The sequence below is a fragment of the Pseudochaenichthys georgianus genome, chromosome 7 (genome assembly GCF_902827115.2).
Source record: "Pseudochaenichthys georgianus chromosome 7, fPseGeo1.2, whole genome shotgun sequence".
NCBI lineage: Eukaryota > Metazoa > Chordata > Actinopteri > Perciformes > Channichthyidae > Pseudochaenichthys > Pseudochaenichthys georgianus.
In genome coordinates, this window is record NC_047509.1 from 27,558,895 (window position 1) to 27,581,556 (window position 22,662).

Sequence of the window (22,662 nt, forward strand, 5' to 3'; positions counted from 1 at the left end):
GTTTATCGTTCACTTAGCTTTGCTCACATCTGTGTTAATGTTCTCTCACTATGGATCACTGAGGAGATGAATGCTCTTCGCAGGCTGTGCAGATTCTTCTCTGCGAGTCTTTATTGTTCCTTACGGGGACTTTAGAAGAGGTAATCCAGATATCCCTGATCTTAATGGGATATAAGAATCCAATATTTCTCCTCCTGAGTTTTTTGGATTCATCTCCAGACAAAATCTCTTTATCAAATGAAGCGTCTCTCCCTGCTGTGTGTTTTGGCTGCTTTAAGAGCTCATAATGCAAAACCAACACAAACAGAGCCAGCGCTTTGGCTAATCGCAACTGGGAGAGAAGCTGTGCTGACTTTGCTTTGATGAATACGTGTGTATTTCCTACAAACTGTCAGTTAAGATGATGTGTTCATTATACACACGGCAGGGCTGTACATCCATTGTTATTGTTAAGTCTTGAAAGTACAGCAACAAGTGATATCTTCAACGGTTTTATTCTGATTGACCAGAAGTGAAAATAAAAATGTGAATGTTGAAAATGAACAAGCTCAGAAATGTAAAAAAAAGTACGATTAATACATTATTAACATTATCGTCTTTCTTTTGAATGAGTAATTGATAAATGTGATTCAATTGAGTTCGTAAGAAGTTGATTAACGAGCCAGACTTCTAAATGCAGTGTCTTCATTCGAGAAGAAAGAGGGCAGCTCGGAAAGAGAGAGAGGGAGGCACATCAAGGGAAATGTAAAGAGAGCAGACATATATTTCATCAGCAGCTGAACAGTGTGTGTCTTTGTGGAAAACACACACCAACTGGATCAAAGACGAGACACACACACAGAACAGATCATGAGATCAACTTAAAGCCGTGCGGGTTTCACGGGCAGGAAGGAAGGGAGTAAGGGGTGAGGTCAGGGTCACGCTCGCTCCACACACTGTGCGTGTAGTGTGTGTTGGTGTGTGCATTGTAACATTAAGTACACACTCATTCCACTGTGGATTACATGCAACGCTGGAGATGTGGGACAACAAGGCAGGACTAAAGTACAGAGACACACACACACACACACACACACACACACACACACACACACACACACACACACACACACACACACACACACACACACACACACACACACACACACACACACACACACACACACACACACACACACACACACACACACACACGATTGAACAGAGCTTAACTGGGCTAAAAGCAGCATCAAATCATTTTAGACCGTGTTGGCATTTGGAGTTCAAATGTCAAGTCAATTTTGTGTGTGTGTGTGTGTGTACCTATGTTGGCAGTACTGTCCATAGTGGTTGTCTCCACAGTCACAGGTGTATCCATGGGAGGAGCTGGGCTTCCTGTGGCACTTCGCCTCGTTTTCGCAGGGATTCAGATGGCAGGCGTCAGTGCAGCCTCTCCCATAGTAACCTGGGGGAGAGAGAGGGATAGGAGGATTCATTTCACAACCATTGACACACTTCAAGTCATACACAGACACTACCTTGCAAAAAATGCATGCCCATGTCCTTCTTAATATAGTTATACTGTATATAACTAGACCAAATGTATGATTTTCTACATGGATTACATTAGCTGGAAATACACAGTGTTTTAGAATCCGTCACATGTGAAATCGTTATCAATGTATGTGTTCAGAGGTCCTAAAGGAGGAGGAGGGGGTAAAGCCTTTTACACCAGAGAACGGATTTGTTGTGCTGGTATCGGGGTTTAAGACCCTAAAAGAACCTAAGTTTAGTAAAGGTTGGATAGAAAAGGAACATAATAGAAATAGAAGTCAATTTGTGATAGCTTTAACTCTACTGTATCGTAATATCAGAGAAGTACATCTGTTTGATATTTACATGTAAGTCTTTAACCAATTTAGTCTTTATGAAATACTGCATTCAATATTCTTCAATAATAAAAAACTCAAAATGATCAGACGAAGGAATTCACAGGAATTCAAAATAATGTCTGTGAAAAAATCCTTCACATTTACAATCATGAGCAAAGAGCAACACAACAATATGCAATTTCAATATGCAGAACGCCGCTCAATTTTCCATTCACGTACCAGAAATAATAACCTGTCATGTTACAAGTACACTTCTCAAACATCAAACAGTGATTTCAAAAACGTAAACGCCACTCTCCCGACACTCCAGCTGTGCCACAACTGTGCATTACAGTGCTGCCATTCACTGAAACACAAAGCACCACTGCCTCTGAAAGAAAATCATCACTATTGCTCTAGAAAAGGAATATATAAAAAGATAGACATTTCAAAAATGTAACCACAAACAAAAGCTGAGCATTACAAATAATACCCCAAATGGTGAGAATAGTGTAGAATAGTGTCAATACACATAAAGAGGCTTTTCTGCTGCAATATACGTATGTAAAGCTGCTATTCTGAAAGAAGCTCGTGCAGATAAAGCACGTGATAACTATAATGAACTTCACTTCATTTCTGTGCTGGAGTACTTTGCCTGTGGAAGAGGAAAACCCATCCACGTCGAGAAGGAAGCGAGGTGATTGGATTAAGAGCAGCAGGCCTTGAGCCGATCACCACTGGAGGGGAGGGGAAGCGCTGAGGGGGAGCTAAGCTACCCCAGCTATGACCTAAAAGGCTATTCCACCAACCAGCCTGCTCCTGGCTGGTGTCGCAGAAGAATGAGACTAAGGCTGACCCAGCGACAGGACAGTGGTTCCACTCTTGGCTTCCTGCATCAAGCTGTTGCACGTGACGACGTGACGTGGGGGGGGGGGCTGCAGGACAGAGCAGGACTCCGGTGAGACAAGAGGTGGTGGACTCAAACGTCAGTGGATAATGTTTTCCAGTTGTTGACTTGGATTTTAAATATCCTCTAAGAAATTCCCCATTGTTTTACCTCGTTAACATTCCTCCTGTTTATGGCATAATGGATTAAGCCACAACTGCATTTTGTTGTGGAACCCTTTGCTGCATAATGACAATAAATGATGCTTGTTAATGCCCTTAAAAAGGCAACTGAGGCAGTCAGATGAAGTATGTGGTGGCCTTCAGCTGGTGCAGCCATTGGGCGGCCCTGACCAATTTGCTGCCCTAGGCAAGATTTTAGCTGGCGCCCCCCCCCCAAAATGCAGACACTCACTATGACTCACGTATGCATGCACGTGCACGGTTGTGGCATGGCACCACCCAAACAGAAATATATGGACACAAGATGTGTGCAAATGTATTTAGTTTCCTATCCATGTGAACATGATTTAAGTTGGGGGGACCTATCCTCCTCTAGGGGGGTCCGGGGGGATGCTCCCCCGGGAAGATTTTATTTTTTTTATATTGAAGTGAAAAGCATCAATCTGGTGCACTTTGAGAGCAACATTAGGAGATCTATGGATACATCTCTCAACAGCCATATGAAACGGAACTGTAAGCAGATTTTCTTTTTCTTTATGGATATTTTACAAATCACTCCCCTTTCAAACTGTATTCTTGTTTATTAATCACAACTTTTTTTACTGTCATATAGTATTTATACTATAACTTTTTGTATAACTATAATGATCATATAAAGGTGTGCCTTTACCTCACAGGGCTAAGGATATCAGAGCCGCTCAGTCTTTCAGGAGAGAGCTCTCTAAAGCTTACACAGTAAATTCCAATGTTAATAAAAGCTGTATACGTTTTTTGGGAGTTTGATTTATTATAAATTAACACAAATACAAAATGAAAACCTATAATTGCACACTAAAACCATTATTTCGAAAAAAAGAACTATTTCACATAAACCGCGTTTTTTTTCTTCAATTTTCGGCGCCCCCCATAGATTGATGCGCTGTTAGCATTCACCTATACTGCCTATGCCAAGGGCCGGCCCTGTCGATGGTAATCAATCCTCTGGACCAGTACTGTGCAGTAACACACGCAAAAAGGCAAACACATGTTCTGGTTCAGTTCAAATGTTTCATATTATGTTTGTGGATATATTTGAGATTTGGACTGTTGGTTGGACAACAAACTATTTGAAGATGTCATCTTTGGCCAGGAAATGTACTATTTTCAAACAATGTATAAACTAAATTGACCTAATAAATCAAATAATCAAAAACCAATTATACAGACATGTATCCTGAGCTGTAGTCTTGCATATTTAGTTGTTGTCCTCTCTATAATAGCCTATACATGTGTACAGTATTGTCAGAGTGAGGCCTGAGGAATGTTGTACCAGCTAAAGATAAACTCATTAGAAAAATATGGCGTCATTGGAGAAAAAGTTGAAGCGCCTCTCACGGTAATAGCGGAGGAATTTTCCTACGTAAAAGCGCAGACAGCTCACTTCAACCAGCCACTTTCCCACATTACACTTCAGTGTGCGCCTAAACAGCACGGTGAACGAAGCCGTCACACACTTCAATGCAATCCCCAGACACCACACACACACACACACACACACACACACACACACACACACACACACACACACACACACACACACACACACACACACACACACACACACACACACACACACACACACACACACACACACACACACACACACACACACACACACACACACACACACACACACACACACACACACACACACACTATGTGGCAATACAGGCGAGCACATAACACACCTCTTTAATCTGGTGACTAAAGCCGAGTGCTTCAGACACACTTCGGAGGGTATTTAGCACAAATAAAGAAGGCCTCTCACCCAGACCTGCTTTTCATTTGAAAAGAACATAATTGCTGTATTATTTAGTCTTTAATGTACCTGTACTCATACATTAAAATATGTAGATGTAACTAAGCGGCATTATAAGACATGTTGGAGTTATAATCAATGGTATTTGAATGATTTTGTATCCATTGTGGTTTTTTCCTTTTTATTCTTATTTAATCTGGTTTCTATGTCTTTCGTTACAGGAAGCTTAATAACCAAAGTGTCTCAGGTTTTCAATTTCAGCCTCGGAAACGTTGTTGTATTTCACACTCCTATCTGTCTGTCCTTCGTCATTACGGTGTGTCATCTGTCACATTGAGGCGTAAATGTAAGGAAGGGATATTAGAAAAGAAGATATTCACACATTCAAACTGGCACAGAGGAATGAGTCATATTATTATAAAACTGATTACATTCAAATGTGCCAGAAAATGCAAAAACGATTTCATAGATTGAAGTGTGACTGAAGCGCAGTTGCTCCAAGATAAAATACTCACATCAAGAAATAGAACACAACAATGTCAAGGTATTACATTCGGCCCACTGATCACACTGACTCTTTCACCAAGAAAATCTGCCTCACACATACAACCCCCCCCCCAGCATCGACTTCTGCTTCCAGGCTGCTTTTTCATTTACCAGCATTGAATAGAAGGACGTCCCTATAGATTGAAGTGTGACAGAAGTGTGTGAGCGGCTTGTTGAGGTCTGCATTCCTCCCTCTGGAGCTGACAAACATGTGTGAGGTCTGCTTTAATGTGTTCCTCTATAGAAAACACAGAAAGCGCTCTGCGTTCAGGACTGTGGCCTTGGCCTCAGCTTTGGACACACACAAGGTTTCCAAGGACAGTATTCTTTACATATGTTTTCCTGGCTTATAATATGCCATTCTTTGTGAAACTGCAAACCCACACTTTCATTCGCATGTGAGACCCTATAACAACACACACTGTCCTTGCTTTTTATAAATGTTATCTAACTTGCTCTTTCTTTGTCTTGCTTGAAAATATTTCAGGAATGATAGTTGTATCATTCCTGAAAAAATATAATTACAGCTATTGTTCCGTTTCACTATTTGCGTTCACGTACAATCAAACCATTATGATTATGGGATCACACACACACACACACACACACACACACACACACACACACACACACACACACACACACACACACACACACACACACACACACACACACACACACACACACACACACACACACACACACACACACACACACACACACACACACACACACACACACACACACACACACACACACACACACACACACACACACACACACAGTTCCGTTTCTTATTTGTTCCCTCACGTTCCTCACTCTTGGTCTTCACTTCGGTCCCTTTGTCTAACACACACTCCATCATCTTCTATCTGCCGTATGCATCTTTACACTTTCACCATGGCAACTGAGAGAGAGAGGCGTCGACAGCCTTGGCTGTTTTCAGACTCTTATAATGACACTGGCCTTGTCAAAACAATATGAGGGAGACAGAGAGAGAGAGAGAGAGAGAGAGAGAGAGGGGGGGGGGGGGGGCTTGAGCCGATAAAACAAAAGATATCTGTAAATCATGGGTGTGTCTGTACTTTTTTGTCTTTCACACTCAGGGTCCTAAAATGTTTTTCCTAAGCTATGCCTCTCCAGCTATCGAATGTGACTCACAGCTTCATGTCTGGCTTTAGACACCTGAATGTACACAACACCAGCTTTGTTTCTCTACATTACAACCACAATCAGAAAGAGAAACAAGAAGCATCTGTTCACTGAAACATCCATTCCACCTCTGTGTATCCAGCGTTCTCTTCTCCGACAGCTGAAAGGTTGGGAAAACAGAATGATAGCATTGATAATTCAGCTCAATGTGTAAGTCGAGTGGTCCTTCACACCGACAGTCCACATAAACATTAACATTGTTGGTTTGTTTACTGAAATAACAGGTTGATTTTGGAGTTTACATTTTAGATATCAAGCAGAAAGTGTAGCTATGCTGACTGTAAAACTCAGAGACCTGCAGTGTGAATAAACAACGAGGGCCAATGAGTTAAAGTAAAAAAAAGAAACCTTGCCTGCGTCAGTATTGATACACGTAGCTCAAACTTTCTTCAAATACATATTTCTGAAAAGCTCTCCAATATACTATTCATATATCAGTACAGCAGAGCCAAATACCGCTACATTCTAGTTTTCATATCAAACCTGATCAATAAATGCCATTCCTAAGGGAGGAGTCATTTGTCACAGAGAACAACTTCACCCTGATTCAGCACCTTGAGGATACTGCAGGTTGAATAAAGGAAATCCAGCTTAAACTCATAAATCTCTCCTTTTCATCCCAGAGGGTCCGAGCTCAATATGCTGCAGCTGCACACCAAACCCAACAACCTCATATCATAGACTTTCTGATAAACTCCATCTGAAGAAATATGTATGTGGCATGTGTTGTTTTCAACAGGGAGGGACTCGGAGATGAGCCGCTCCTCCTTCGCGTCGAAAGGAGCCAGTTGAGTTGGTTCGGGCACCTAGTTAGGATGCCACCTGGGCGCCTCCCTAGGGAGGTGTTCCAGGCACGTCCAGCTGGGAAGAGACCAAGGGGTAGACCTAGGACCAGGTGGAGGGATTATATCTCTTCGCTGGCCTGGGAGCGCCTTGGGATCCCCCAGTCAGAGCTGGTTGATGTCGCCAGGGAAAAGAAAGTGTGGGGCTCTCTGCTGGAACTGCTACCCCCGCGACCCGACCACGGATAAGCGGGAGAAGATGGATGGATGGTGTTGTTTTCAATCACACATTTAATGTTGCAACATAAAGGAGGAAACATTGATACGTGATTTATTACTACAGTAAGAGTGGTTCCTGTTCTCAAATCCTGACCATATGTGTTCTACATGTCATTGAGTTGGTTTTTAAACAGCTCTGGGAACTCAAGCAGACATAAATCAACCTGGCTGTAATTTATCAGATTCAATTCAAATGATTCACTCTTGTAAATCAGCCTGTAGCAACAAGCTGAGACTGCCAATGTATTCATATGCATACACACACAGGCGTACATACTGTATGCCTACTCATACAGGAAGATGAGGAGGACAGATGTCTCGGTGCTTTGTCATGCAGGACCTTGTCTCCGAGTGTGTGTGCACTGCATGAATCAGAGGCGCTGATGACATACCCATTGGGCAAGTTTCAGCATCAGGACAAAACACACACACATAAACACGCACATGAAAGGGAATTATTCAGAGTGCACCTCTCCTTTTTTATTTTTCGCTCCCTGCCCTTATTAAACTTTGATTTGTCTCGAAACAACATTCATTGTTTAACAGTCTCCATGTTTAATGCTCATTGTGTTAATTAAAGATAATGATAATGAGAGACAGTGTGTGTTTACAGTAAATAAGTGCATGCCTATGAAGATGACTTGTGCATATGCTCTGTGTGCGTGTGCGCGTGTGTGTGTGTGTGTGTGTGTGTGTGTGTGTGTGTGTGTGTGTGTGCGTGTGTGTGTGTGTGTGTGTGTGTGTGTGTGTGTGTGTGTGTGTGTGTGTGTGTGTGAGTGTGAGTGCAGCCTCTCTCTGCCTGTGTTCTCCATGTTAATGAGTCAAGGTGTTAGCATTAGCTCGCGGCTACTGCAGGATGCTACAGGGATAGCAGCGCCTCTGTGCTTCCTCTGCCATGCTGTTGGGCCTGAGGCGAGCTCACAAACTTTATCCTCCATGAAACTCTCTCACTCCCCTCTCTTTGACTCCCTTCCCCTCCGCTTTAATCTTGTGCACTCATTATCAAACTTTTCTTTCTTGGAAAACTTTCCTTTGATTTATCTTCTTTCATCTGGAGGAAGACACTGAGATCTCTAATGAGAAGCACTATTTAGTTTGGTTAAGTTAACTTACAGAGAAGTGAAATAATCAACTTTAGTGCTGAGGCAGTCTGTGTTCAGCTGAAACGCCAACCTGCCACCGGTCACTTGTAAAAACCACTATTGGCTTGAAGCCTCGCCTCACTTCACGTCTCTGTGACTTATGGGGCTGCTTGTGGCTGTTAAAATAGAACCGTGTACTATTTTGCGCTCCTGTCTTTTATGGCAACAATGAGACTGGCCAATCACAGCCCATACTTGAACTCGATAGCATATTGTTTTGTTTTTAATTCAATTAAAAGTAGGGATGTCCCGATCACCTTTTTTTGCTCCCGATCCGATTCCGATCATTTGATTTTGACAATCTGCCGATACCGATTTTTCCCGATCCGATCTTTATGAAATGCATTAAGAGAAAAAAAAGGTAACAGATAACGGCTGGTCATCCAACGCGATGAATTCAGCTATCTTGGCTGTTATTGTGTTGGCTTTTCACTGTTCTGGGGCAGTTTCTCTTTCCTTTTGAAAGTCTCTGAAAGTGTCGGTTGTTTCAGTGCCGTTACCTGAGTGGCCGCTGTGTACTCGCCGTGTTGTTGTTGGTGTTTGTTTCTCAGGTGGCGTATTAGATTGGTCGTGTTGAACGTAGCTCTGTTCTTTCCACCACGCGGAACCTCCGCCTTGCGATCATTGCATCTGGCTGTTACACTGCCTTCACTTTCAATTTTATAATACTTCCAAACTCCTGACATTTTCTCTGTCCCGACTCCCGAGTCACCAGCTGAACGTAGCCTCTCGTTAGCTTACTGCTGCTATTAGACACTGCGCCCACTCTGTTGCCAGCTTTCAGAGGAATAAGCAACCAGGTCTGAAAACAAGCCCAAAGAAAGCAACACATACATGATGTTGTGTAATTTTAAACCAAAACTAAGTCCTCAGAATGACTTTAAGACGTGAACATGGTCATTTTTGTTTTGTAACATTAAATAAAATAAATAAAATATTTTATATAAAAAAAAAAAAATTCCCGATCCCCGATTTTTTCTCCCGATTCCAATCTTTTGAAAATCACGTGATCGGCTCCGATCCCCGATCACGTGATCGGATCGGGACATCTCTAATTAAAAGTGTTTTTGTGCCTTTTAGGAGAAAATGTCAGACAATATTTCCAAAACGTTTAATTCTTTGTCCCAATAGTTACTGTTTATACAACCAACCATGAGTAGTATATGTTTTCAGACGGCAACAGGGGAAAAGAATAAGGCACAAACACCACCAATAGAGAGTAGAGGGCATTTGTTAATGTGGTGTTAATATGTTAATAAAGCTATCTCTATGGATAATGCACTGGTTCCTCCTTTGTTTTCATTGTATTGGAAGAAGAGTGGAACTAGTAAGGATTTTGATAAAGCCTGATAAGCATGATGTATGATGATAAAGCTTTGAGGGTATAACCTGATCCCAACTGTGATACATGAATAGTGGCTGTTTATCAAAAAGCTCACCCAAATGTTGGAACATGTTATTATGTATTGACTGGAAATGCAGAATAGCAACTGTATTGAAATATAGCATCTAATGAACAGGCCAACAGAACATTGTTGTGCATTTGAAGTTCTCAAACTAGTCCAGATGGTAACAGCACATCTCTAGATATATCTACGGACAAATCCATGCCGAGATGAGGCTGGATAGTGGCTGCTCAGATTGATCAAGGTAGAGATTCAAAAGTTGTCTGGATACTTTCTCCATTCAAGTGGTCGCTTTTTCATTATTTGCTTTCCAATCTGGGATCTTGTCTCTCTTTAATCATTAACATAGATAACCTCTTTTAATCATCTCTGCTCGGTTGGTCTGGTCTGTGTAATCAATACCAGAGAACTGAACTGCAGCTGTGGCTTCAGTAGCTGCTAATACAGCTTAAATAAACATGAAATATCGCTCTTCTTCACCCTCTTCTTCACACTTCTTTCTCTATTGTGTTTGCATCTGTCATGTTAATTTCCCCTCACTTGTATGTCTCATCGTGCCTTTCTGCCAGCTGTGTGTGGGTCTATTCCCAGACGTGTCACCAGTGTTTGATTTGACTTTCTCTCGACCTCTTTCTTCTCCTTTATTTCCTCTTACCTCAAAACTTTTGGTGTTATTTGACACTATTTCTGTCACACGCCTTGTTCTCTTCATTAATCATTGAAATGTTCAGTCTCTCTGTTCTTCTTAGCCTCTTTTTCATCTCTCCGTATTTCGTTTTCTTCTTTCTCTCACCACTTTTATCTATAGAGTATAATGTGTCCCTCCTCTTATCCTTTTCTTCTCCACTCTTCTTCTTCTCCACATGAATTCTTCCTCATTATGTTCACCTGACTAAGGCGGTTTTGGGAGTTCGCCTGCAGTCAGTCTCTTCCTCCCGGTCTCATGTGGATGAGGCCTCATTATGCGTTCCCAAATATCTGTTTAACCCAGTTAGAGCGCTGGCAGACACCTACGCAGATATGGCAGCGCTGTAATTATTCCCTTTTCCTGTCTCTTAGTCTTTTGGCCTCTTTTACATACGCCTTTAACACGTCAATTCTCTCACATCCATGTCCAAAATGTGTTAAATTAAATATTATAAAACATTAGGAACATTTCCCTGATGCAAAGGATAGCACACATGCAATTTAACGCGCCCGACTGAAGTGCTAAATTGTTCTTGGCTGTGTCGTTTGGCCAGATTATTTAATGTATTAATTGTCAATAAATGATGATAGGCAAGCGATTAATAGACAGCAAGTTGTTCCAAGTCTTAAATTCCATTGTTTGTTTGAGATAGTAAAACAATCTGATCAGTCAATAATCCTTAGGTGATATAAAATAAAGAAATATTGCAAATCCTTGCTGTTCCAATTGACTTCAGAAGCTCTCAATCATGAATTTATTATCAGAAATTCATTTGAATGACTTTGATTTGTTGTTGTTTAACAGAAACTAATGATCTCAGCAAGTAATTTTCCACTAATGAGGTGTTCTTAAACGGCAAATTTGTCTTGGACCAACAAGATTTAAGTAATTTACATATATCAATAATACAAAATAAATGTCATCTTATTTTACAACTTTCTTAAGTTAAAGTGTTTAAGCTCTGTCTCCTTTTTAAAAACCCTTACACTGACATCACAACAACGGCTTGTGACACCATTCACACAGCTGCAACGGCGCTGTCCAAACAGTACAATATCACAAATGAACTGACCAATTGGCATCCTTCCTTCTCTGCTGCTTGTATTATTATCCTTTGTATTCACATAAATGAGAATATCAATTTCATATTTTCATTTGCTAATCCTGCTTGCTCAAAGATTCAAGGATGGCACCTTGTCAAACAGCAGCAGCATCATCTCTGTGTTCACTCACCAGGTTCGCAGAGACAGGTGTGACGCTCCCATTGGTCGGTACAGCGGCTGTGGCTGGGGCAAGGAGACGAGACGCAGGGGTTTCCTACATTACAGCCGGTCTCTACTTTCACAGCTCTGGAGGGGCGGGGCAGAGGGGGGGAGTCAGGCCGTACACCCAGCCGAACACCCTGTACAAAGAGAGAGAGATGTTAAAAAACAAAAGAAATTGGCAGCTTCATTCATTTAATGTTCTAAATCTATTCTAAACTTGTTCCTAAGCACATTTGCATTTATTACAGTTTGTGCCAATATTTCCATCCTTCCCCAGCAATCGTTTAATTAATAGTTATTAGGAATTTCAAATCACCCACCTGTATGCATCCTTTTATCCCGTTCTGAACCTCTCCGGAGCCCAGCACTCCTCCCACATGCAGATGTTTCACCTTCAGACCATGAATCTCATTTCCCACTATCACTGTTCCCTAAGGGGGGGGAGAGAAAGCGAGAGAGACCGAGAGCAAGAGAGAGAGAGAGAGAGCGAGAGAGAGAGAGAGAGAGAGAGAGAGAGAGAGAGAGAGAGAGAGAAATGGCAGAGATGTTATTAATATGTATGGAAACTGAACACCTGAACAAAAACACACATGGGCACATTTGAGTAGGATTATGCGACAACGTAGAACTCAATTTATATTTTATATGTAAATATCAAAGCAGTCTACACAACCGGTGAAAAAGAATCAGTCACAAAGGAAGGAAGTTCCTCAACCAACAAGCTTTGTTTAAACATATGCAATAAAAAAATGTATATTGCCAGGTATAAACAGTAAAATAGAAAGAATCTTTTAAATGAAAGAATATAAAAGATGTTTTCCATAAAAAATATATTGGAAGGGACTCTTTTATATTTACCTCAATATGAGTTAGTAGTCATGTTTAATGAAGCTTATGTCAGTAAAGCGGGGAGGGGGGGGGGGGGGGGCTGCAGGGTAATTGATTGACATCAGTAAATAAAAGAAAACAATAACATGCAGTCATTGTGGAGAAGGTCAATACCCGACTGATAACACTGACAGTGTTGTGGAGCAATGCTGACAGGCAACGTAGCTTGCATCAAGCATGGAAACAAATCGATGAGCCCCCTGTAGCACCGATTCAGCAGCAGAGGAAGATGGAGGGTGGGATCTGCCTGATTACAGCTGAACACATGCCAACAACTTTCACAGGGAAGGACTATTTAATTGGCAGTTACAACGCCAATGATGGTGTGTTTAAAAACCTTTTCTGCACCTCAGCGTAAAACTTGATGCACTTTGAAGGATAGCCTGGTGAACTACAATGGAAAGATGAAAGGCTTCACTGGCTGGCAGATCATTTAAGAATCAGCATGAAAAACAAAGCATGTCGTTTTTTCTTGAAGTGAGATAAATGTAAAAATAACACCGAGTGCTTCATTTTCTGTGTGCAGCATGCCTCTTTTAGATATTTACAAGTCGCAAATAAACACATGTACGGGCTCAACAAACATCATCTCGTAAGATTTGATATTAATTCACCAGAAATAAGAAGGATTTCAAGCCCACATGTTTGTGAGTCAAGGGTTATGAACAATGTCAGAAACCATGCTGTGGAAGGATTTCACGCCATGTATCAGATCTAAGTTCACACCCAAGTAATATATAAATGCTTTTGTAATTTGCTCATATCTTCTGAATGATCTCTTCCACTGTACTGGCTCACAGCAGGAAGTGTTTGATATTTCAGATCAGAGGATATTAAAAAGGATTTCTCTTGCCTTTATTCATATTCAAATGCTTCATGATAAATGTAACTTATCTACTGACTGAGAAATGTTGTCCACCAGAGTATCTGCAAAACAAATTAATTAGAGCTAGGAAAAAAAATCCTATTTCCAATTGAACACAGTCAATTAAGGTTGTTTATCTGTTATTGGTGTTGGAAAAAACACCAGCAAATGTATTGTTGAGAGAACTGACGGGTCTTTGATTTAGTAAAGAAAATATGATAAAAACCTTGTTATTCATTTATATCTGTGCTTCCTTTTTTGTAGAAACATTCAATCCGTCCTAAAAAACGTTCCCAAGTTTATTTTTTGATACAAGCTTTTCCGAAGTCTGTATCACGTCTTTTACCTGATATAGTCCGAAGTCGAGCCGCAGCGTGGCGACGTATCGCGTCTCGCGGCCGCTGTGGACGTCTCGCAGCTCCAGTTGGACGTCGTGCCACTGGCCGTCTGACACCTGAACCTGATCCAACCGCAGACGCACCGGCCTGGCCGACCCACGCGTCACCGAGAACACCAGCTGACCATTTATCACCTGAGGAACACATACACACAAGAGAATGTGAGGAAAGGAATAAAATAACAAGAGACTGAGGCTCGTGTGTGTGTGTGTGTGTGTGTGTCTGTGTGGAGCGTGTGTGTGTGTGTGTGTGTGTGTGTGTGTGTGTGTGTGTGTGTGTGTGTGTGTGTGTGTGTGTGTGTGTGTGTGTGTGTGTGTGTGTGTGTGGGAGTGTGAAATTGAAATCTTGGCTGCACCCATAGAGGCTGCTAATTCAATACCATTGGATGTAGAAAATTGAAGAAATGTACATAATTTACAGATAAAACCTACCTTATTTTTACACGGTTGTCTTAAGTAGAAGACGATAATTGTTTTACACACCGAATAGAACCACAATGACTTTGAGACATAAGTATCATCCCCATAATCGATGTGACCGCTGTTAACACATTTAGCAACCCACGCTTAATTTTGTATCCTGCTGCCGGGTGAGATTAGGCTTAAAATGTGCAGCATTGTTTTATGGTACAGCATAATGCTGCCATTTATGTTTTAGTGCGGCTAAAGCTCTCCAAATGTATGCCAATAATAAAATGGAAAAAAAAACAGGGAGGGGCAGAGGCAGAGCCGGGAATAAGAACCACTAGATAGACTAGAGGGAGAGGTACTGAAAATAATCTCCCTTCTTTGATGTATGTATGTATGTATGTATGTATGTATCAGGGTTTCCGTTAGCCGGTAATTACCGGTTTTTAGCTGGTAAAATTTATAAAAAACCGGTAAATTCAAAACCTGACGGTCAAAATGTCTGGTAATAATTAGGGAGGCTCCGATCGATCGGCCGCCGGTCATTATCGGCCGATATTCACTCTTAATAGTTTGATCGGTGCTCTCTATAAAGGCCGATCAGGAGAGCTGGATCTGATCATATGGACATAAACGCGAGTGAAGTATAACCGGAGCGAGAGAGAGATCAGATCAGCTGCTGAGTCTGACCGAGACACTCAGCTCTGTATAATCACCTGAAGCCCCGCCCTCTGTTTAGCGGGCTGCAGGAGCTGCATGAGAAACTGACGGGCTGTCAGGAAAGAGAGAGGGGAAAAGAGAGGCTCCGTTTCTCCCGTGTTATTATTCAAAGTTGATGTAAACTTCTGAATAATGTACGTTATCTACTACAAGTAGTTTGTTTGAATGTAATAATTATGTTGTTTGTTGTTTGTGGAATCATTTATTGAAAAATGAATCTGAATTTTTCGATCTGTTACGATTATAAACTGAAGCAATATAAAAATGAGCCCGTGAACTGAGTTTTAAACTGAAGCATATCTGCTCATAGTCCGGTAATTACCTGCTAACGGAAACTCTGCTACACAACTATTATTATTATTGAAATATGACCGGTAAGTTTCAAATTAGTCCGGTAAAATGAATTCTGCCCGGACATTTGACCGGCGAGAAAAAATCCTAGCGGAAACCCTGGTATGTATGTGTGTGTGTGTGTGTGTGTGTGTGTGTGTGTGTGTGTGTGTGTGTGTGTGTGTGTGTGTGTGTGTGTGTGTGTGTGTGTGTGTGTGTGTGTGTGTGTGTGTGTGTGTGTGTGTGTGTGTGTGTTCAGGCCCACCTGGAACAGCAGGCTGGTGTACTGGCCGGCCTGGGCCTGCAGCAGCGTCCCCTCTCGTGCTCTGGTCCTGAACACCAGGCCCAGGTACCAGGGCGTGGAGATGGTCATGTCGTTCTTCAGGTCCCACCAGAGGGCGCTGTTACCCAGGAAGCGATGGGGGTGTGACATCACTGAGGGGGAGGGTGAAGGAAAGATAGTGAATACAAAAGTTAAATATTTTGACCAAGCAGAAATAAATTGTTTGCGTCTGAGCAATGATTGCATATATGCCCCAATAATGTTAAGAAGGACTTAAAGTCAAAACAACATGTTGTGTAATGCTAACTTCAATCAGCGGATATTACGTGTTTGTTATACTGACAGGCAACACATACGTCTTATAACCTTTGAACATTTAGTTTGGAGAAAATATATGGAATTAAAGGGAATCACCAATTGTACCTTGTTATTTCAGTCAGTCAACACCTTCAAAGGTTGATACTAACGCATTCAGGAATGCATCCATCCATTGCACTTATACACTCACTTTTCTCACACACTCTAAAGGCCTGCAGCTGTGAAAGCTCAGCACTAAATGCGGAAGAAGTACAAGAAGAGTGCTGAAAGAAAATGCTGAATTGAAGAATAAGACATTAACCCGAATGGATTAATGACATAGCAAAGTGTGTAGCAGCTCATTAAAACAGGTTATGTTAACCGAAGTTCATTATTTACTAATTAATGTGCCATTAGTATAATTAGTTCTTACAAATAAAGGCCACTGAAGGTGAGAAAGAAACGGCCAATTATCTCAGTCACTGTCTCATTTGTTGTTATTATTATTATAACTAAGTGTCACAATAAAGGTTGGCTCTGGATGAAAATAAACTCATGTATCATCTCACCGTGGCTGCAGTCCTTTCCTCCGTACCCGAGCGGACATTCGCAGGAGAAAGTCTCCCAGCTCACATGGCAGGTTCCTCCATTCTGACAGGGGTTGGACTTACAGAAGGGAAGCTTCGCGCTGCAACCTTTAACAAGCAGCAGAGACAGTTTCATCAACTATCAAGTTCACAGAAACCTGTCAGCATAATGTACTGCATGTGTCACCAAATGCATACAAAAAGGGTATGTCGAGATAATAAATCATGGTGTTCACGCCTCAACTCAGCTCACCTCGTCTCACTCTGGTACTTTTACTCAAGTACAAGATCTGAACTTCTCCCACCTCTGACAATAAGTCCTTAGTGGTTACCAAAATAAAAACCCTGCTCTGAAGGTTATTTTCATTTTACAAATCCTGCACTCAGCATTTCTTGACTTTTTCCGACGCGCTAGCATTTCAATCCGGCGCCCCGTCTCCCTGTGTAGCTGGCCTGTACCACTACACCTGCTGTCTTTGGAGCGTCTGCCCCCCACCCTTCTTTCACATAATGGTATGATCCTAGCGTGTCCTCGCATATGATTGGCCGCATGATGGCTCAGCAAAATAAACTCCTGCACCTCCCTGCATGGATTTGACTCTGGAGTCCAAGTCATGTGACTGGAGTCCACACCTCTGGTATGAGTTTTGGGTTTTTTCAAAATAAAAGGTAGGATTTTGGGCATACATGTTTCATTACTGATGTTTTTTTAGGGGGAGGGGTGTATTCTTTCGCAGTGCTGACCTGGGATCGTTCCATTGTTAGCGATGAACCCAGCCAAGTCCAGCGGCTTGCTGTCAATGTGCAGCTCCTTCATGCAGCCGATAAACTCCCTGGATCCAAACGGGAAGTTGTCAGGTACGTTGGGAACTCCGCCCAGAAACAATGGGCCAGTCAGATCCAGAGACCTGAGAGAGGAGGGGATAAAGAGGAAGAGGATTCAATAAGGTGGAGCAGAAAGCGGAATAAGAAGGAAAGGATTATCACTCAAGGATGGAGGAGGGAGGAGAGGGATGAAGGAAGAGAGGGTAGGAAAAGGAAAACACATGAAAAGAGGGTATGAAAAAGGCAAAGGGATTGAACAAACCCGCAGATTAAGTATGTCATCAGAGGAACAAGAATCGCTTGATGTTGAGAATAAATGAGATGACAATGATGTTGTTGAGGGTAAAAGTGAAAACAACAGGGGACAAGAGAATGAGATGAGAGGCAGTAAACAAACAGGAGATTAAACATTGGGAAATATCAGGAAAAATAAGAAAAGGTGGATTACAAGGCAGAGGGGAACAGGGAGACGGCAAAGGAGGAAGTCACAGCGTAAAGAGGAGACGAAAAGCAGCCACGACAGGGAGACTGAACGGGAAGCAGATGAACAAACAAGAGATTAAGTGTGAGTTACAGCAAATATCAAGAGAGAGCAACCGTAAAGGCGGATGACAAGACCGATGGAAGACGGTGGAGGGGAATGCGAGGAGGAAGAGGCAGGAAATAACAGTTATGGGATTGCTTTAGCGGAAAAAAGAAGACAGTTGTGTTGTCATATTTTCTTTGCATTATCTTCCCTCCCCCAATTTGAGGTTTTCCTTTTGAGCTCAGTTTGGCAGCACTAGTCACATGCAGAGCCAATAAATGCCAGTGGATTATGAATTGAAGGAACCCAGAAAGACAAAAGGCGACTCAGTCGAGCTTAATATCTAGAGCAAATACCTAGATATTAAGTGTGAGTTACGGCAAATATGAACCGAGTGCCATTAAAAGAAGATGTCGAGACAGTGATGGGAGGGCAAGCTGTTAACGGTGAAATACAGATGAAACGGAGGAGGAGTGTTGTATTGGAGCGTCAGGCTTTGGCCTTCCTCTTTGATCTGTCTTCTCTTGTCTTAGACTCACTTAGCGCTGACAGAACAAAGCCAACGTGATTACAGCTCACAGAGAAGAGGCCACACATCTACGCTACGACCGGCTGCTCTCTGAGTGAAAGGGTGGATATGTGTTGTGCACTTGTTTGTGTAGACATTTAGTTTGGTAGAAACAACCTATACGTTGACTACAGAACTTTGACAAGGTCAGATAGACAGCAGATTTCAAATGTTATTGTTTTTGTCCTACATACATGTAAGAGAATGATTGGGGGACGGAGAGATAGAGGCTGAGAGTGATGAAAAGGACTGAACATTAATAGCAGGCAGCAAACCATCAGAGAGAGACAGACAGACATGAAGGGTAGATTAAGTCAAAGTCGGGCTTATTAAAAGCTTCAGGTCCCCATTGATGATCCTACAGTCACCTCATCACCCTGATCTGTCCAATAGCAAAAGTCTCTGTCAAAGTTTGAGCAAGAGTTTAACAGATTAGAGACTGCTCAAATGGCATCAAATGGTGTTCATTTTAAACTGTGATCATCTCACAAGGCTTAGGCAATACAATAATGAAATGTTATATTCTATCTCTGGAAGCTGATCATTAGCTATTGTAAGGATAATGGCCCATCAAGTGAACATAGACACATTTGATCATATCATTCTCTTTGTTCCATTAATTAATTTCACAATAGGAAGTAACTAACATTATACGTGTCATCTTAAGGACCTATGTACAACAAAAGCAATCAAAATGGATAATTGCATGAAGAGCTAAATGTGAGATGAACATAAGGAGTAGGTCTTGAATCAAATTGTGAAGACTCAAAGTCAATGTGTTAATGGCTACAAAGATGCGGGCACATCCTTAATTGTTTGAAAATTGAAAATCTGTAATACAAAAAAATTGTATGCAATGCAAGTTCCAATATTGTATTGTGATTGGGTAAGAAACATACTTAAATTCACTAAATGCTACAGTATAATAAAGATTTTCTCAACAGCTTTTGTTCTGGATGACTTGTGGAAAGTGGTGTTGTGTAATTATGGTTTCTTGGGTAAACAGACCAGACTGGGTTACATCTCATGACAATTATGACCATGCCCACTGCCCCCAAAGAAGATCTGAGGAGATTTAGTTGAGCTGCAGAATTGATTGATCATTATTTATTTTACTCTCAGCAGGGGTGTGATGAGGGTTTAGAAGAGGTGAGATGCAAAGACTGGCAGAGTAAAAGAAAGGGTTCACATAACGCAACATCAAACTGTATCGATATGAACAGTATTTTCTCATCCTGTCATTGGAAATTAAATCAATATACCTTTGTTTCTATAGGTAAATACAAATCTGAGTTGACAAATATGACATGTGGGGTTCCTCAAGGCTCCATCTTGGGGCCTCTTCTCTTTAACATCTACATGCTACCACTGGCTCAGATAATGAAAAACAACAAAATAAGTTACCATAGCTATGCAGATGACACACAAATTGACATAACCATTTCACCAGGAGACTATTCTCCAGTTAAAACACTGAGCAAGTGCATTGAACAAATCAATGACTGGATGTGTCAGAACTTTCTCCAATTAAACAAAGACAAAACTGAGGTAATGGTTTTTGGAGCCAAGGCAGAACGTATAAAAGTTAGCGCTGAGCTTCAGCCTGCAATGTTCAAAACAACAGATAAAGCCAGAAATCTAGGTGTAGTCATGGACTCTGACCTGAGCTTCAACAGTCACATTAAAACAGTTACTAAATCAGCCTACTATCACCTAAAGAACATATCTAGGATTAATAGACTAATGTCACAGCAGGATTTGGAAAAACTTGTCCATGCTTTTATCTTCAGTAGACTGGACTACTGTAATGGTGTCTTCACAGGTCTCACTAAAAAATCTATTAGAAAGCGGCAGCTAATTCAGAACGCTGCTGCTCGAGTCCTCACTGACACTAAGAAAGTGGATCACATCACTCCTGTTCTGAAGTCTTTACACTGGCTTCCTGTGTGTCAAAGAATAGATTTCAAAATACTGCTGCTGGTTTATAAAGCACTGAATGGTTTAGGCCCAAAATACATGTCTGATCTTCTGCTAAATTATGAACCATCCAGATCTCTCAGGTCTTCAGGGACTGGTCAGCGTTCTGTCCCCAGAGTCAGAACTAAACATGGTAAAGCTGCGTTCAGTTATTACAGTACTGTATGCTCAAATATCTGGAACAAACTCCCAGAAACCTGCAGGTCCGCTACAACTCTTACTACTTTTAAATCAAGGCTGAAGACTTATCTTTTTGTCGCTGCATTTAATTTTAATTGAAACTGAGCCGTTGTGTTCATCAGTAAAGTGGAACTTCTGTGTGAACTATTCATATCTTAATGCACTGTAACTTTTTATTCATGTACTTTGTATTCATGTATTTTTTCTTTTAATGTTTCTTTTATTATCTTTTACTGTTTTTAAATGCCTTTGTCTGAATGTATTTAATTTTTGTAAAGCACCTTGAATTGCCTTGTGTTGAAAGGTGCTATATAAATAAACTTGCCTTGCCTTTCCTTAAAAGCTCCATATACAGCCTGAACCTAAATCCCTTCAAAGCCAATACTTCCTTATAAAGTAATACTACCACTCAACATGACTTAATACCTGTAATCCAGCAACCTGTGATGTTCACACACTGAGCAGCTTCATTGGATTTCTACTTAGTGAAAACTGCCTTTGAATATCTGTTAAGCCTCCGATGAGTCACAGATGATGTTTAATGAAAGTTGTCTTTGCAAAGAAGCTGACACACAGCTCAGGGTTATTGACTACTCAGTGTTTCAGGCGCTGCTAGAGAGTTTTATGGAGGAATTCAGCTGAATATTTGTGTTCACTAGGCGTTTGGAGTAATCAATATCTCATAAATGACAGAGATGAGACTTTGGAGTTAATTCCATGATGAGATCAACATGAAACTGTATAATGATAGCAATGACACGTGACATAGTGTTATATTACATGGCACGTGTCAATGTATTACTCTGCCTTTGGTCATATCCTCCAATTGGTAAGTCATGTTAGAGTTATTATTCAGTGAGTATTCATGCATGTGATATTTTACACAATAATGTGACTTTCATATTCAATCTTAATCTGCCAACAACTACATTAAACAGGCAGACAGCTAAATGCATTTTAGTAGTCTGGTAGTATTCTTAGCTTTATATCAATGGAAGGTAAACGGGTCATATGGGCAATGCACCCATTTTTGAAAAGCGGTCTAATCTATATGTTCATATGCAGCTGATCCTGTAGTTTATTTAAGAAGTTGCTACTGCATTGGTTTGTTAGACCCCACAATGTGTTTATGCTGCAGGTCATATTTGATGATTTTTCCAAGATACTATATGTGGGGTACAGTGCTCTGACTGCAGATGCATTTGTATAATGGATCAGATGAATCCTTTTAGTTATTGTTGGGGTCATTTTTCAGGTGTGTTTAGCTTTCAAGCCACCACATTTTAAGACAAAACAGGAAGAAATACATAAGAAAGATGGTGGGCTGAAAACAAGATGAACTCACTTCTTGTTGCTGGTCTGTTTGCCCTGTGCGGCGCAGCTGTAATTTCCGAGCTGTGTACCGAAGCGAAGCGACAATGCGGTGTCACAGTCGTCCACGCTCACCACGGCAATCTTCTCATCCGACGGACCCTGGGCCTCGCCGCTCATACTGCGCTTGGGCTTAACACAAACAGATGATTGAAAACAGAGTACCGGGGAGCAAAAAACAAGAAACACCAGACACCATGCAAGAAATGAAACAGCATTTGCTAAATCTAGAGGTTTATATCACTGCAGTCAAACACTACACAATAACATCAGATTAGATTCAATATCTACGCTGCTACTGCACATCAGGTTAGAAAGAAAAGGGGAACATTTGAGTTAGTAACACGCACGAGGATGGGTAGGAAAATAATGGAGTAAAATAAGATGGACAACACATTCACTCT

General features: G+C 41.3%; 1 protein-coding gene across 1 annotated transcript in view; it reads right to left on the minus strand.

The window, feature by feature from the left end:
• celsr3 (cadherin, EGF LAG seven-pass G-type receptor 3) overlaps positions 1–22,662 on the minus strand; it is a 127,021-nt gene that overhangs the window by 41,677 nt on the left and 62,682 nt on the right. Inside the window, exons 8-15 of the mRNA XM_034087251.2 lie at positions 22,233–22,390; positions 17,556–17,719; positions 16,794–16,919; positions 15,910–16,079; positions 14,136–14,321; positions 12,357–12,467; positions 12,005–12,173; positions 1,303–1,444 (exon numbers count right to left, since the gene is read on the minus strand). Of these exons, the coding sequence (XP_033943142.1) occupies positions 1,303–1,444; positions 12,005–12,173; positions 12,357–12,467; positions 14,136–14,321; positions 15,910–16,079; positions 16,794–16,919; positions 17,556–17,719; positions 22,233–22,390 (1,226 nt within the window). The remainder of the gene's footprint in view (positions 1–1,302; positions 1,445–12,004; positions 12,174–12,356; positions 12,468–14,135; positions 14,322–15,909; positions 16,080–16,793; positions 16,920–17,555; positions 17,720–22,232; positions 22,391–22,662) is intronic.